General features: G+C 39.7%; 1 protein-coding gene and 1 long non-coding RNA gene across 5 annotated transcripts; both read right to left on the bottom strand.

Annotated features, from left to right (window-relative positions):
• Positions 1-1,812: 1,812 nt before the first annotated feature.
• Positions 1,813-10,168, bottom strand: LOC103720033. Of its 4 annotated transcripts, none has more exons than XR_003388049.2 (4): positions 8,966-10,168; positions 8,663-8,833; positions 7,013-7,366; positions 1,813-3,949 (listed from the first exon to the last, which is right to left on the bottom strand). It is a non-coding gene; the product is annotated as an uncharacterized LOC103720033 (long non-coding RNA). The 4 variants fall into 4 exon arrangements; XR_606071.3 differs by lacking the exon at positions 7,013-7,366 and having other exon boundaries at positions 8,966-9,045; positions 9,124-10,168; XR_003388051.2 differs by lacking the exon at positions 7,013-7,366 and having other exon boundaries at positions 1,813-3,966.
• Positions 10,169-11,385: 1,217 nt separating this feature from the next.
• On the bottom strand, positions 11,386-12,068 carry LOC103720043 (zinc finger protein 6-like). The gene has a single exon (XM_008809566.4). The coding sequence runs from the start codon at positions 11,982-11,984 to the stop codon at positions 11,523-11,525; it is 462 nt and encodes a 153-aa protein (XP_008807788.1). The 5' UTR covers positions 11,985-12,068; the 3' UTR covers positions 11,386-11,522.
• Positions 12,069-16,996: the final 4,928 nt, after the last annotated feature.

The following is a 16,996-nucleotide window of genomic DNA, read 5'->3' as shown; positions in this document are numbered from 1 at the left end:
AGTGAACGGGGCGGCGACGTCCTTCACTTGGTCCGGCCACGGTCGGTGGCAGCAAGCTGCTGCCGAAACCCCCGGGGAAGCACGGCGGCGACCGAAGGCGAATCGGCGGCGCGGCGAAACGGATGCGGTGGGTGATGCTTGCACAGTGACAATCGGAGGAGAAATTGACGAGGAGGCCAGCTTATGTGCCTCCCGGGCTGCCTTGGGGTTTTCCGGCGACAGTGCCTTTCTTCACTGCGTGAGATCCGAGAGAAGGAGGGAAAGAAAGGGCGAGAGCGTCGGAGGCAGCGGCGGTGGGAAGAGAGGGCGGCGGCGGCGTCTTGCGAAGGCGATCTGTGGATTGACGCCGGAAGACAGTCGACCGACGGGAGGGTTTTGCTTTTTCTTTCTTCTCGGTGGGTGAGGTGATGAACAGGGAAGAAAATAATGAAGAAAGGGAGCGACCCTTCTTCTTCGGAGTACGTGCCGTGCGACGACCTTCCGTGCGTTCCGGCGTTTGCGGTGCAAATGATCTAGCAAAATACAGGTGAGGAAAAGGCCGAAAAGGAATCGGCGGGGGTCCGTCCATAAACTGGATCCTTCGACTTCAGCAACAGAGGCAAAGTCAGCCCTGCTCTGATACCAAAGCTGATGCAGGACGGAAGTACGGATTGAAATACAGAGAGAAAGAGGAGAGGAAGAAGAAGGGAAAGAGGAGAAGAGAAGGAGGAAGAAGAAGACCAATTTTCATTCATTAATTCATTAAACCCTAAACATTAGGATGGACCCATATATATAGGGTCACAAAATAACAAATAACCCCTACAAATAAAATAATTCCAAAAAGCTCCTAAAATGACAATATGCAAATAAACCCAAATGACAATATGCAAATAAACCCAATCAACATAAAATAAATCAATCTAAAATAAAATCAGGCTGGCTGAATCGGCTGGAACCCGCTGAGCTGGCTGGATCCTGTGGCGACCGGCTGACCTGGCACTGGTGTCCGCACCACTGCATATTAGCTATTAAAGAGCCAGCATTCATAAAGGTCTTTTGATGGAAAGCGTTCATAAAAGTTTCATCAGGTAAAAACAGAATTAGATTAATTAAAGATTTCTTAGAAAATCACAAAATAAAGAATTAGATATAAAATCCAAATCACAAATTAAAGAATTAGATATAAAATCCAGCAATCAATAAAATATTGAAGATGGTGAAGGTTCAAACAAGATCAAGTAAAACATTGGGCCTACAGAATAACAACACATAAATAATTGAAGATAACTCAAAGCTGTAATTGCTTTCACTGACAACTGCACTCTAGATATTTGAAAATTATTGAAACCTGTCATCCGGTCAATGAGATATAAATGATTTCATTTTATCCGCAAAGATGAATTGTTCTAGAAAAAACAAGAAACATGGGCATATGATCCTTGGCCATGCTAGAAATTATACAAATTCACGAATCCAACTTATAGGCATAAGTTCGATCGATGGATGTTGTTCACTGATGAATGTTAAACAAACAGATACATTGAAAGCACGAAAAACTTGCTTTCTTTGACAATAAGAAAGAATGGAGTAACCTTCAAAACAAACATCAGGCACTTTCAAGATGGTCTGGGCCATGCAAACGTCTGTTCTGGTTGAATCCATTTGGCTTCATTGAGAGATGGAAAAGTCAAATGCTACTTACGAGAACAACCAAACATGGGGGGAAAAAGGGACTACCATAAATTAGGAATTCACTTGAAGATTGCAATTTGTGCTAATAATTTTTTTGACAAAGATAGAAACTTTTTTCCCATAAAATAAGGAGACCTGTGAACCAATCATCCATTCAAAGGATAGTATATCAGTATCTTCCATTGGAAGGCTTTTCAAATCTATTGAAATCCTGATCACAAATGATAGTCCATATGGGCATTTAAAAAAGAAAAAGTGAAAATTATGCTCTCACCCCAGCTACTAAACCCAAGTTCCACTCAGACTCCATCTGATTAAAAAATTTTAATTTAGTCCCTCAGGTTACTTGATTGACCCCATATCATCCTTTACCCTATTAGCCATCCAACACCATTCCAACACTGTTCCAAATAACATAAATACTCTTTCCATCTTAAAACCCAAAATCTTCCATAAAGCCCAAGCCCCTGGCTCTCCGTCGCTAGCAGGTAAAGCCCGTAACCATAGCCACCTAACTCATCCTCTCGCCACTCCCAAAGTCTGCCGTCACCTCATCAGAGTCCACCACCCTGCTGGACTATCCCACTCTGCCTCTCTTCCCATTCATCTCAATTTTCCTCTGGCATAGGGAAAGTAGCTGCCACTGTCCCTCTCGCTGCCACCAGAATCAGCAAGCTCAGCCTCCAACTAGTGGATTGTAGCAGCAAGGAGCGGGCGGAGGAGAAGCAAGAGGGTCGTGGTGCATGCCAAGTGCTCAGCCAGTCGCCATAATTCGGCCACAGCATGCATGGTGACGAATAGGTTTTGGAGAGGTAGTAAGATTGATAAGGCAGAAGCAGAGTCCTCTCACCCTCGCAGATCACCTCCTGAAAGGCTGGATCCCTATACTTGCTTGCACTTCACCGAGAGGGAATTCTGGTGGTGGTGAACTCCACCAACAGTTCCTGCTGCTCCACGTAGAGGTCTTCTTCATGTTGGACAAAGCTACTGAGGGCCACCACCAACCTGCCATGAGCGTAGACAATGGAGCTTACCCTAGACAGGAAGACGAGTCCTGCATGACCATGCTCACAAGTCACGCATGCACATGGCAAAGGCATCCTACATTGGTGTCACCAAGTAGTTGTTGTGCTTGGGTGATTGCTACTGTGGCGTGTCCCCAAAGCCAGATGTGTGTATGGGGATTCAGAGGAGGCGATTTGTATCATAAAGGCTGCCACCAGCAACGGATACCAGGATAACGGAAACCATCTTTCTTGGCATCCACTGCTGCTGGCCATCGAACAGGAGCGTAATGGTGGTGTAGCGGCACTCCTGGCAGTCTTCAAATACCTTGGTGGCCTTCCAGAGGGTATCGCTGACACAAACCTTGGCCATTGCTGGAAACCACCAAGCACTCCACAATCAGGTGGGCAAAGCACTGGCCAAGTCATGACATCGGACGGAGGGAAGGTGTTTGGTAGCAACAAGCCAGAAGGCAACCATGCGAGGTGGTTGGCAAAGCCCAAAGATGAGATGGCCAGACAAATGGCCTACTTCAGCATCTGGATCTTGGCCTCTGTCATATCCTTGCTCACATCTAGCACCGTCGCTAGCTCGATCGAAGTGGGGTGACACCAACTAAGCAGGGGCACAGTCACAAGGGCCTTTAGCTTGAGCGTTCAATGTAGTTTCGGTGCCTCTACTCAGAGGACACCTAAGTCTGCCTCTGGCATCACACTGGCATTTACTCCCTCGGCATGGGCCCTCGTGCCGTAGTGGCCTTGCAAGATGGGGACCGGGAGCAATTACTATTGTTATTATCCTTCGCTGGGTACCCATGAAACTCTTCCTCCTCCTATGCCTCCATCTCATCATCCTTATTGCCTCCATCATCATTATCTTCGTCTGCATCTAGAAAGGGATTGAACTAGACACTGGCGCCACCATGGGAGGTCTTGGTGGAGGGCAGTAGTAGCTCGTCATCATCATAGGCCTTCTTCACAGCAACCATAGCAAAGATGGGTCTGCTCTTCTGATCTTCACTTCTGTTGCGCTTGTCATCCTTACTGAACCTCCGGCTGTGCAGCAGCTTCCTGTCTCCTACCAGCATAGGAGGGCTGAGGCTCATCCTTTTGATGGTGGCAAAAGCAAACAGGGTGGATGAGGGTGCCACCACCACTAGTCGGATATGGACCATGATGCAAGGGAATTGGAATGCATGGAAGCATTCCACCATGAACACCATTGTCCCCCCACCTACCTTTACACTCTGCACTAATACGCCGCACCTGCTCTGCACCACCAAAATCACTGCAGCCAGTCCATTATTGATTCAATCAAATCAAAGAAGGGCAAGGCAAGTAGTAAATAGCAAACAGAAAGTCACAACACAGCGGCACCATGATGGGAGCAAGAGGGGAAAAAGTAGTGGGACTAGAAATAGCAATTTTGTTGAGATTGGGGAAAGATGCTTGAATCTGAAAATTCTTTCTATTTTTTTTCATTATTTCACCAATCAAGGATACTTTGGTCCTAAAAAGTCAGAAAAATATGATGTGATAGGCACATAATACAGACTATATTAAGGGGGCATTTGGTATGGGGTGATAATAGATGATAAAATCACCGAGTTTGAATGCATCACAGTGATTTTACATGGTAGTGATCCCAAATCAACCCCACTCCTCAAAACATCGCCCAATCCAGTGATGGTATACTGGTCCTTGAGTTCGAAAATCCAAATCACCCCAGGGCAATAATCTTGGGCTAAAATTTGAGGATAAAAATATCCCTTAGTCCAAACAAAAAAATTGGTATATTAGTATGCCGTCAATATATTATATCAATATTATATATCTGATACTATATTATATTAATATTATATATATTGTATTTATGGTATATATTATATCATAATATATTATTAATCATATTATTGTCATATTAATATTAAATGATAATTTTAAATTATAGTAGAAATATATTATTGTACGTTATATTTATATAATAAAATTATTTAATATATTATTTCTATTTTCCTTATTTTTTAATCAAAATAAATATTAGTACTAAAAATAATATATTATAAGTATAAATTAAAAAATTAATTCTATAATACCAATTAATATATCTTTATAGGATTAATAATTTATAGGACTAGTAAATATATTTTTATGCAAGGATAGTTTTGGTGTTATATGATCAACGATTTTGGATTTCTATGGACTACCGAATAGGTTATTCGAGGATATCTGAAAACTTTTAATCACTGGAACATAGCGTACCAAACACGGTGATCTTATATTATCGGAGATTAGATTACTTCATAATAAGGATCACCAGTGATCTAAGAACACCTTAGTGATCCCATCTAGGTCACCAAATGCCACCTAACAGAGATGGAGGGTCAAATAAGTAACTTGAGAGACCTAATTAAAAAGTTTTAAACAAAAGGAGGTATGAGTGGAATTTGGACTAAGTCAGGGGAAATGTAATTTTGTCAAAAAATGAAGATGCATTTAGACTTTCAAAGACTTGTTTAAAGCGCACTTACACATCTATAGTGATATTTTCACCTTGGTTTGCTACTTAACCATCTTTCATATTTCTATAACCATTTAAGGTGGGCTATGCTTGGCATCTTTGCCCCTTTTCATGATTTTAAAAACCAGAAGCAAACCATTTGTTCTGGTTTTGTTTCCAATTGTTTGAATACAAAAACAAAGAGTCACAACTATTTTCATTCTTAAGGGCAGAAAAATAATAGTGGTGATGGTGATGCTGGTCCCAATGAAGATGACAAGGAATGATAGCAATAGTGGTGCTTGAGGAATGGCAGTAAAAATTTTGGTGGTAGCTAAAACAATGTAAATAAAAATACATACAATACAACGAATTGAATCGATTTAATGTATTTAAAGTATAAAATGCATACCATCTAAAATATAATGGAGTATCGATGTGACTTGTAAATGTCAAGATCATAATAGTATTCTGAAAAAGCTTCACACCAATTCTCTAAGAGGTCCATACTGAGATAGGCCTCCAAGATCTTTCCATAGTTCACTAGATAGCTAATTTAGGAAGAGTCATCGTCTGACTCTGAGACTGGATTGGCCATTTGAAGATGTTGATAGCAAAATCCGACCTGAAAAATAGCTGGGATTGTGAAGGATAGTAACCACTTGAGTATGACACCTCAGACGATCCATGTGCATACAAGTCGTAGGATTTTAGTGTAGAATATGATCCAATGTGCGCCTCAGAACCCGATACGTCTAAGGACCCTACTCCAAATGCAATATCATTTGTCGTAGCAGCATCACCTTCCGAACGACCAAGAGAGCACATCACCTATATGCAATAGTATCCTTGTAGGCTCTATCAAGTTATGCACCATGGTCTCTATCCTATGAAGCATAAGTAAACTATGACTCACCAGTGAATCGAAGACTACCTTGGAGCTATGAATCATAAACTGTGGTGTCCTATGCCCCACTTCTACCTCTCTGACCACCAAATGCATCATGTGATGAATTGTCATCATTGGTATCGCATGATAATCTGGGAAACTGATCATCAGATGGCTCACCGATCTCCAAATCATAGTCAATGAAATTCTCCTTGAGTCTCTCCAAAGAATATGCAATTGCCTTTTCTTTGTTTTTTTCTTAATGGCCTAAATAACTGTTTTCTTGCTCTGTCTCTTCTAGAAGGATCGATTGAACCTCCACCCTAACTAGATCGAATACCGTGGTGGCTTCTCCTCAGCATCTCTTGATCAAATCATTAGAAAGATGTCTCCAACATGAAGCTGTGCGACAATCGGTCACCCTCCGACCCTTATGGCTGATCAATATGTCGTTCTGCCAATTGCTCTACATCTACCCTAACTTCTCTAGCTACGAAACTGGCTAGTTGAGGAGATGATCCTAGCTCCGCCAACTCTGACTCCTGTTGTTAGCCCTCAAGCCAACATATCGTCAAATCCTCTTAATCATGCATGAAGTCATCGTGAAATTGATTGTTGTATTTCAGCTCAACTTCCTATTCAATGCACCTCAGCCACAGATGTAGATTGTTGTGAACGTATACAAGATTATTCAGCCGCTTCTACATGATATGGTTCTTCTATTTGCTGTGTATGAGGGCAAAGGTAGACTACTTGCACTCATAATTACTAGAACAGGCTGTTTGTAAGAGGATCCAAATCATATATAGATTTACATCATATCATGATATCATACCAAAATTAAAAAATTTGGAATGCCCTCCTCCAATTTTTCCATTTTATTACTATTTTTTGGCCTCTAAACAAAAAAAAAAAGAAAAGAAATGATGAGAAGAGGCTCATTACCTAATTTTAACTTGCATCCGGCTCAAATGGTGCAAAATTCAGCATTTTCCCTCTTTTTTCAAGATTTAAAAAAAAATGAAAGGAAGAGGAGCTGAGAAGGCACAGGAGACCTTCTCAGCATCCCTCTTCTATTATTGAAGCGAAGGGGCAACGTAGAGCCCGAACCAAGCCTGAGCCGGTGAGAACCACCCGATTCACACCGGTACAGCTCAGAACTGCTTAGTTCGAAACGATTCATATAATTTTTCAAACCAAATAGAGGAACCATCTCGATTCCCCCTCAATATGGTTCAGTACGCCCCAAACCGGATAGTTCAGAGCAATGCGATGAACCTTGATCCCACTCACATCCACCTGCAAATTTTAAGAAATTATTGTACAAATTAGAAAGACAACTTTCTAACTTCCATAAAAAGAACATAATCTTATTTCTCTTAGCAAATCTACAATTATGATAATAATAATAACAATAACTGTTGTTCATATTTAGAGCATAATAATAATATAAAGTTTCAAACCTCTTCGCCAGCTTGGTGCTTGAGAGCACCTAACAAATATAAAAATTAAAAATTATTCTAATATGATTAGAAAGATGTTGGCATTTGTCGGCTCAGTGTCAAAGAGATTATAGCTATGATTCTTAAATGAAGGGGTACATGCTAGTGATGATGGATGGGCAAACTTAAAAGAAAGAAGACAGGTAGCATTGAAGAGTAAAACGACATAGGATTATCCATCATTACAGACAGAAGTTTTGTAGCTATTTGAGTTGAAGGATCTTGTAGAGACCCATCAGGTGTGCTCAAATTGTTTTTATGTTAGACCGATCAAAATTTCAAACCTAGATGCATGTTGAAAAGTTCTGATGGTAGGGGGAAAGTGGAATGTGTAACCTCCCAATTCGAAACAGACAATCTACAGTCACTTCTTCTTAGTGCTCCAGTAAGCATGAAATGGAGCAAAGGTCGTGTGCCTTAAAGGGTAAAGCTTTGAATCTAACACAAGTTTCAAGAAGGGATTTTAGACAGCATGGATAGCACTTCATACAGATGATTATACAAGATTCAAAAGCAAGAAACGCAAAAGGCATTGCAACAGTCCACAATAACATATCTGTACATTACGAGGAATTCGCTATCTCATGGTAGTACACAGCACATCAAAGCCCCATCTTCACCCACATAGGAACACCACAAGATGACACTATCCACCCAAAACACATTGTCAAATACTCAGAGATTAGCAAAAAATTTGCCCTGATCCTTAAAATAATTGATCATCGCAAAAGGATCAAAATATCATTGCAGCAAGCAAAACAGTTAGTTTATTGGGTTTTAACTATAGTGCACATACATGCATATTGTATATGATTTTTTTTTGATAAAAATTGTAAGTGATACTATTTTTTACATTAAGATAAAACAGAAGTTGAAGAAAAGCTAGATATGCCACTAAAATTGGAAAAGAAAACAGAAATCAAACAGAGAGTTAGATATGTTTCCCAAGAAACTTTAGTGCTTCATCAGAAAGCACATAGCTACAGTTCAATAATAAGGGCTATGCATTGTTCTTTATTCAGAACTCAACAGCCTTACTAAGTAGTTCATGATTGGTGCATAAAAAAATATATTTAAGTGAAGAAAAACTTACCACATACATAACATTCCTTCAGGAGATAGACAAATGTTGCAGGTGAAATGTGTGACAAATCTGAAAAAGCATGCAAACAAATGACCCCATTTCAATGGAAGCATTCTTCAATTGCATTGCCTTTCCCAAGTTTTCCCCAAAAATTTCCCATATTTGAAGGGAATCTTCAGCCTAAAAAACAAATATGCAAAAAGAAATAGCATAAACCAGAATATACTACAAGATTTGAAAACTCAAAAAGAAAACTACAGGACGAACTTTAATTTTATTGCCAAAACAGTACACCATGAAAATCTCACTAACCTCCCTTTCTGGAAGCAACTACTGAACTTCTCGAGTGACTAAAAAGCAATGCTCCATTACTACAACTCTGTGAGCCTAAGCTGCAGCTAGAGAACATCATTTATTTGGGAAAGAATGACAAAGAAAAGAGAGCATGGCAAAGTTAACATATAATTTACCTTCTAGACACTCAAGCTATATCATACATTCTGGTTCTCAAGAATCCATGGAACTGCTCCAGAGGAAAATCTTCTGTTTCAGCATTTCGCAATCCAAAGAAAATTCCAAGCAAGCAAAATAAGAAGAAAACTAAGGGTAATTTTTCTCTTTAGCAGACCCGAAACTATTCCTATGTTTAATGTATTATTTTAAGAGAGAATAACAAAAAACAAGTGGATTAGGGTAAAAATACCCTTTTCCACTAACTTATCAGTAATATTATCTGCTCAAGTAAACAATCGAAAATTCCTATTTTTTCCTTGTATACAGTAATTTGTCTAGTTAGATGCAATTCCAGCACCCTCTACTTCAAATATATTTGTGAGCCTTTTTAAGATTTGCCTATAACAGCTAACCAATTGGGCAAACACCTTCGAGCCAAGTCCTTTGAAAGTCCAAATGCTTTCTCATTACTTCACCCAAATACTCCGTAACTTTAGGGCAAGCTATACAAGAAAACCCACAATAAGCCAACTCTCAAAAACCAAAGATTCAACCTATCGGTTAGCACATCAATGTCCTTTAATGTACATACGATTACTCCACGAAAATCTTCGGATCAATCAATTGAACAAACAAGCAATGATTCGCATCTCAGAAGCCGAAGCTTCAATTTATTCGATTCTTCGAGCAAACAAATCTACTTCAGAAACAAATCAAGATCAACAACATAAATATCAACCAAAATCCTTAAAAAGAATGCAAATAAAACAAGATTGAAATCTTCCAACAAAACACATATACCTTAACAAGCTACCAAAAAAAGATGAAAAAGAGACAGATTGATAAACATTTTTTGTTGTAAACAGCCGCAGCTCCTGTCCCAAGGTGGAAGAAGGAAAGGGGGCGATTCGAAGAGGGTTCTGGAGGCAATTCTTTCCTACGAAAAGGTGAACGGGATTTTGGATGAAACCCTGGGTTTTTTCTAAGCTCCTTTTTTTTCGCCATAAACGAAAGAAAAAACTCCGGTGCGGCCCCGCTCCGCATACGCCCCTTTTCGGTCCTCCCGTGGTTCCCGGACTGCCTTTCTCCAGCTTAATATCCGGATCTACTGACACGTGTTATTTTCTCCAACTTCGTGCAATTTGGCACAGAGCTCCATTGGTGTCGGCGCCGTAGCATTGCTTCCCGAGTGACCGAGTCCGTCAAGGCGTCACGGGATCGCGACGGGAGCATCCGAATCTCAGCGTTTTTCATCCGACGGTTCTCGGTGTTTAGACGAGTGTATACAAGGATTTGGACGGTGGATTGGTGGCGGCTCCGATGTTCCTTGTAATTATTCAATTCCTGACGCTGACCAATTTATCTCGGCCAGCAGCAACCTTTATCATCCCCAGTTTAAACGTCGGTTTAATTTTGAATCTCTAACTGTCATACTAAAATTGATGCCTAAAAGTATGGGATGATAATTAATTTTTTTTTAATAAACATTGAAAATTGTCACACAAAAGGTTTTCAAATGGACACAGTGGATTTTTTCTTATCAAAATCCACAATCTTCATCTCAGTTTGGTATCAAGCATTCACTGAAAATTCGCTGCATTTTGATGTTATTAAGGTATGAAGTTTGCAGTATCATTCACTTTTTCAAGGATGCCCCTATTTTGGTTTAATTCCAACACTTTGCAGTCCAGAAAGTTGCTGTGTCCTGCCCGTCTTCACTTGAAACCATCACAATATTGATTGACTAATTTTTGCTGAAATTCAACTATATCCAGTCTTGAATAGGCATCATCTATTTGAATTGCATGTCTATTGATTCTAAACAATTCATTTGGGTTTTACAAGTGTGAATATGCAAGTCCTTTCTCTCCACACTTGTTAAATAACAAAAGTCCTAGAAAAATGTGGTTGGTCGACTGATTAAAATAAAAACTTTGCCAATAATTGATTTTATATCAATCAATATATCTGCATAAATAATGAAACCCCATGTATTTCACCGCTGAGTGCATATTAAAAAAAGTATATAAAAAAAAAAATTCTTCGTATTAAGAGTTCTTTCCTGAAAAATAATAACTAAAAGCAAAAACTCATGAAATGCGAATATGCGATTGCTTATCCAAACAATGTCACATTCCGGACTTCGATCATGCTGTTTCCGTTCCCCCTATCAAATTGGTATTGCCCAGTGTCCACTCACACGTATAATGCTGGCAGCAATCTAGACTAGATATTTGACAGGGGCCCACCAAAGCCTTAAGTTTGTCATCTTCGGGACATGAAGAATCGAAGCTGTGGCAGGATATTATGATTGAAATTTAGAACAACTCAACTCCCAAAATTTTATTAAATTAAAGTCGTGCCTGAGAATTCCCACAATTCCCACAATAGCATCTCACGTTTCGAACTAAAAGAATCAAGGAGCCGAGGAGGGGGCGAGGCTGAGATGGAGATCGATCCCGGGGTCGACGTCGGCGGCCGTCCGGTCGGTGGCGAAGGGCGGCGAGGGAGGAGGAGGAGGGGCAGAGGGCCAGGAGGAGAGCGGGACGTGGAGAGGCGGAGCGGGGAAGGGGGGCGGTGGCGGCGAGGCGGCGGCGGTGGGGCACCAGAAGGCGGCGCGGGGGAGCGGATGGTGGGGAGCGGGGAGGGCGAAGCGGCGGGCTGCGTGGAACTGGGCGCGCTTTGCCCGCTGGCGCTCCTTCTTGTGGGCGTTCTGGTGGCCTCCCAGAGCCTGGGAGTTGGCGAACTCCCGGCGGCAGTACTGGCATTCGAACCTCCGCCCGCCCTCCCCGCTGCTGCCGCCGCGGTGGTCGTCCTCCCCGGGTTCCGTCACCGCGAAGCCGAACAGTCTCATGCTGGGTCTCGTGTCCTCTCCCATTATTGTTAGTATTTTTCAGAGAGAGAGAGGGGTCAGGGGATTCAGGTGGGATAGAAGTGCTTCGAGGTCCAAGGGAGAAGGGGGAGTTCGGGTTTCATGGTGCGAAGGGAATGTTTATGTATGTATATAAAGGAGCAAGGATCTGCTCACCAGTTGGTGAGCTTAGGAAAAAGGTGACGGTACATGGAGGTAGAAGAACATCCGGGAGACGAATGGATAAACTCGTGGAAAGTGAAATGAAAAGATAGAAGCCGTGATAGAAAGTTCTGCTGCGGTTGACACGGAAAGAAAGAACCGTGAAGACTGTAGCATGGTAATGACGGCAAGGAGGCAACGTTTTTAAATTGGAATCTAAGTCCCTTTATAAAATTATTTTTAAATTATAATTTTTTTATTATTCAGTTAGATCGGCTAGTAAAAAAAAAATGATCTATATTGTTCTTTTTTTTTTTTAAGATTATAACTCGATCAAGTTGGAATATTAGGTGATTATTTTGGTAATACTATTCTCCATTTAATTTTGATATAATTATCATAATTGAATTTATGACATCTATATTATGAGGATCCGTGTGGGCGTGTGTTTAGTCCCCACATCGGTTATTCGTTGGGTAGATCTTGAATACTTATATAGGATTAAGAAACCCAGATAATATCTTCCGGCTAGCCATTTTGGTTGAGGTCCTAAGTTGTTACAAATAGTATCAGAATGGACCCGGCCCATAACCTATGTGGACTTGGGGACACTGCAACACGGATTCATTGGGGCTGACCACGGGCCAATTGTGGTACTTGTGATTAGATTTGAATAGATTTGAACTCTCAGCCTGACGAGGACGTCAGGGCTTGAACGGGAGAGTATGTGAGGACCCGTGTGGGCGTGTGTTTAGTCCCCACATCGGTTATTCGCTGGGTAGATTTTGGGTACTTATACAGGATTAAGGAGCCCAAATAATACCTTCCGGCTAGCTATTTTAGGTAAGGTCCTGGGTTGTCACATATATACTCTTTATTATTTTTAAAAGATTAAAACATATCAAATTTAAATTGATTATAGACACTTAGATTAGTAAATTATTTTTTAGCGATTTATAAATATTGAGTTATTGTTTGTTTTTAAGGTAAGAATTTTGTAAAAACAATATGATTCATTCTATAAGAGCTGATATTAACATGAGATCAAGTGACATGATAATATTAATCTTTTTTTGCTGCTTTTTTTATTAAAAATAACAAAATTATCTTTACTGAGCTTCGATCATTTTTATTAGATTTTTTTAAGTATATATCCTCCTAAATATGCATAATTATATGAATATTTTTGTAATGTTGCTATTTGCATGTATACCCTTAAAAAGTTTTTTTTTTTGCTTGTCTACCTGTAAGAGAATTTCAGTCATTTCAAATTTAAATCGTTTATTTTTTAATGTTGTTAGATGGTATAAGTACATATATAAAAAAGAAAAAAAAGAGTACACATGCAAAATACATATTTTATGAGAGTATGCATGCAAATAGCAATTTTACAAAAATATTCATAAAATTTTATATATTTTGAAGGGTATACAAGCAAAAAATCTTTAAATTATGAGCTAATAAAATGCAGTATATTTTACATCCGCTGATCGGTTCGAAACAAGGCATGTTTATTAAGCAGAGCAATATAATATTTCTGATAACATTCTAATGGCGTATAATTCACAAAAAATTCTATTAAATGCAGTTCCATGGCTTCTAAATTACAAATAGAACAAACTTATAATAGAGTTTGACAGAATCTTCTATTCAATTATCATCATTTTTTTTAGTTTTTAGGATACTTGGATTGGTTGGATTCGTGGTTGTATTATGTCCCCTTCATTTGCTATTTTGATTAATTACACTCTGTCTGATGCTTTCTACTCTTCTATTGGTCTGAGATAACGATATTCTTTATCGCCCTATTTACTTATAATTTGTGCAAATGCTTTCTCCCGAATGCTAGAAGCTGCAGTTGAAGCAAATACGTAAGCCGTGTGTCGGCTGGCTTGATGATGGGTAACCATCCCTCATCTTCTGATTGTGTTTTGTTTTCTACAACTATACTATCTAATGCAATGGTTTTATTTAGCTATGATCATAAGAGAGTATTGTAGAATGTTTGGCCAGCATGTAAACTTAGAAAAATCTACGATCAAATTCAGCACAACGGTTAATATCCTCATCAGATAGCATATCAAGAATCATCTTCATATCAAGGAAGTTGATGGTTACGCAGTATTTAGGGGTTTCCATCACGGGCAAGAGACCATCTTCAGCCGACTGTAGTGATTTGTACAGAAATTTTATGGATAGAGTTACTCTTATTAAATCAATATTATCCACGATTCCTATTTATTTAATGATGAAGACTGTTATCCCTAGAGGTTTGCTGCTAAAATTAGAGGGCAGTATCAGGAATTCCCTATGGGCTCATCTGACACTTCGAAGACGGTGCATTTGATAGCATGGGACCAGTGTATCAGCCCATCTAGGATGGACGTTTGGTGATTCCCCTGTTGGTTGCGAGGCATAATGCTTTAAAAGCTAAACGTACTGCAAGATTTCTGTTGTTCCAAGATGGTTTCTGGAGTTCGTTTATGTGGGCGAAATATGGGTCATGGTCATCTTTCTTGGTTTGTCCTCATAGTGCTGCTCCAGTGTGGAAGAAGATTTGTTCTTATGCTTCACTAGTCTACTCTAATCTTAAATGGTGCATTGGTAATGGGGTATCTATTAATATGATTTATGATCCAAGGTTATCATCCACCTCTCTTGCACAATGGCCTACTTCTCTGAATTCCAATTTTCCTCGAGGTCTGATGGTGCAGGATCTATATATTTGTGGCCGGTGAAAGAAAATGGAATAAGCCTCTAGTCTATCAACTATTTGCTAAGGAGTTAGCCGATAAAGTTATTTCTATTTCAAAACCGGTTGGTGACTTTGTGGACAAGTTGGGATGGAGTCCGTCTTGTAGTTTTACAATTAAGGTGTCAGATTTTTTTAAGATTTTCTTATCCAAACTACACCAAATCACGGTATCCATTGTGTATTCATGCTCAAGTTGCTTGGCATCGACTTTCTTTTTGAGGTATTTTACATCAACGCAGCCTTCACATTCCAAGCCAGTACCGTGAATTATGCCCCGATGTTGAAGGGTCTATTCTTCATGTCATAATCAATGTAGATTTAGCGTATCAGGCATGGAGACAGGCTCCGATCCAGGACTTAGATATCTTTCATACTCTCACCCTTGATGATTTTCTCTAGGATATTAAAGACGGATCTTTTATGGAAGATAGAAGAAATGAGACGGTATTTGTATTATATTGTTTATCATATTTGGTTGGCTAGGAATGATGATATCTTTTAATTCTCCTTAGAGCATCCATATATACCCAAGAGTTCATCCAGATGATTGCTTCAGAAAGATCTTTATAGCAGGAGAAATATGTGGCTCTTTCATGTAGCTTTTGCAATTCTTTATATCAGGATCAAGCGCTATCATTACACCAAAAGCAATTGCTGATAGTAAAGGCGCAACTTTATTTTCTTAAACCGCACTAAGCAGTGCCTCGAATCGACTTCGACCAAGCCTCGCCCAATCCGGACTCCGACAGGGCCTCACCAATGGGCCCCTATGTCCCACCCTACTCCTCCAGGCCATCCATGCTGGCAGGCGGCAGGACTGACTCAGCCCTTCAAGCCTCCACCAATGTTGACTTGGCCCCTCAGGCCTTCGCCAACAATCCTCCCTCCCAGCGCGATGCCTGAGTTTCGAACTTGAGACCTCTGGCTCTGATACTAATTGTCAAGATCAAGCGCTATATTACACCAAAAGCAATTGCTAATAGTAAAGGCGCAACTTTATTTCCTTAAATCGCATTGAGCAGTGCCTCGAGTCGACTCCGACCAAGCCTCGTCCAACTCGGACTCCGACAGGGCCTCGCCAGTGGGCCCCTGCATCCCACCCTACTCCTCTAGGCCATCCACGCTGGCAGACGGCAGGATTGACTCGGCCTTTCAGGCATCCAACGTTGACTCAGCCCCTCTAGTCTCCGCCAACATTTTATATAATATATTTCTCTTGGGAACCACCATCTTCCTCCTTCCTCAAAGTTAACCTTGATGGTAGTGCACAAGAAAGAGGTGGTTTTGATGGAGCAAGTTTTGTTATTAGGAGTGCTAGTGGTGCTCGAGTTGCTGCTAGTGATGTCAAGGTCTTTAATATAGTGGCTTTCAGACTCACCATTTGCAGATACTTGACTCCATCCTCTTGTGCAGGATTGTTGGCAGCTTGTATGTTTCTTGGTTTCTTTTGAGGCTAAGTTTTCTAATTCTCATATGAGATATCAGCTAATAATACAGCTAATTGGATGGCTTCTTATGTAACTAACCATATAAGAACTGCATTATAGAATTTAGCTACATATATTTCTCTTTCTTTTTTTGACGATTTTGTATTCTAATTCTCATGGATATATCTGTTCATGCATGGTATAATATATCCAATTTACCAAAAAAAAAAAAGATTTGGGCGATATTTTTGGATGAGATATCAATTCTTCTACCAATTTAAAACTATTTTATAAATGTTAATTTTTAAATTTTCTCATTAAATATATTTAAAAGATAAAAAGGATTAAAAATATCGGTTGATGTGAATATATTATATTGGCCAATATCTCAAATTTTATCAATTAATCTTGATCAAGATTTTTGCATATATCACATTAGGAGGTGTCGGATACTGATATAAACCAAGATCTCAACTAAAATCTTGGCCAACATGAAAATCTTGCAAGGAGGTTGTTGTTTTGTTGTAGTTATATGCAACATCCACTAATAGCTAACAAGGCTTATAGTTTTAATTAGTATTATATAAATTTATAACTTGGTCGGTACGATGCTGATGAAAGTTTACCAAACTATTTACTCTAGCTGTAGTTTTGATTAATTATATTAATAATACATCAAAAGCATGATATTAAAA

Source organism: Phoenix dactylifera, chromosome 3 (genome assembly GCF_009389715.1).
Source record: "Phoenix dactylifera cultivar Barhee BC4 chromosome 3, palm_55x_up_171113_PBpolish2nd_filt_p, whole genome shotgun sequence".
NCBI classification, from domain to species: domain Eukaryota; kingdom Viridiplantae; phylum Streptophyta; class Magnoliopsida; order Arecales; family Arecaceae; genus Phoenix; species Phoenix dactylifera.
This window is presented reverse-complemented; position numbering and strand designations above follow the sequence as displayed.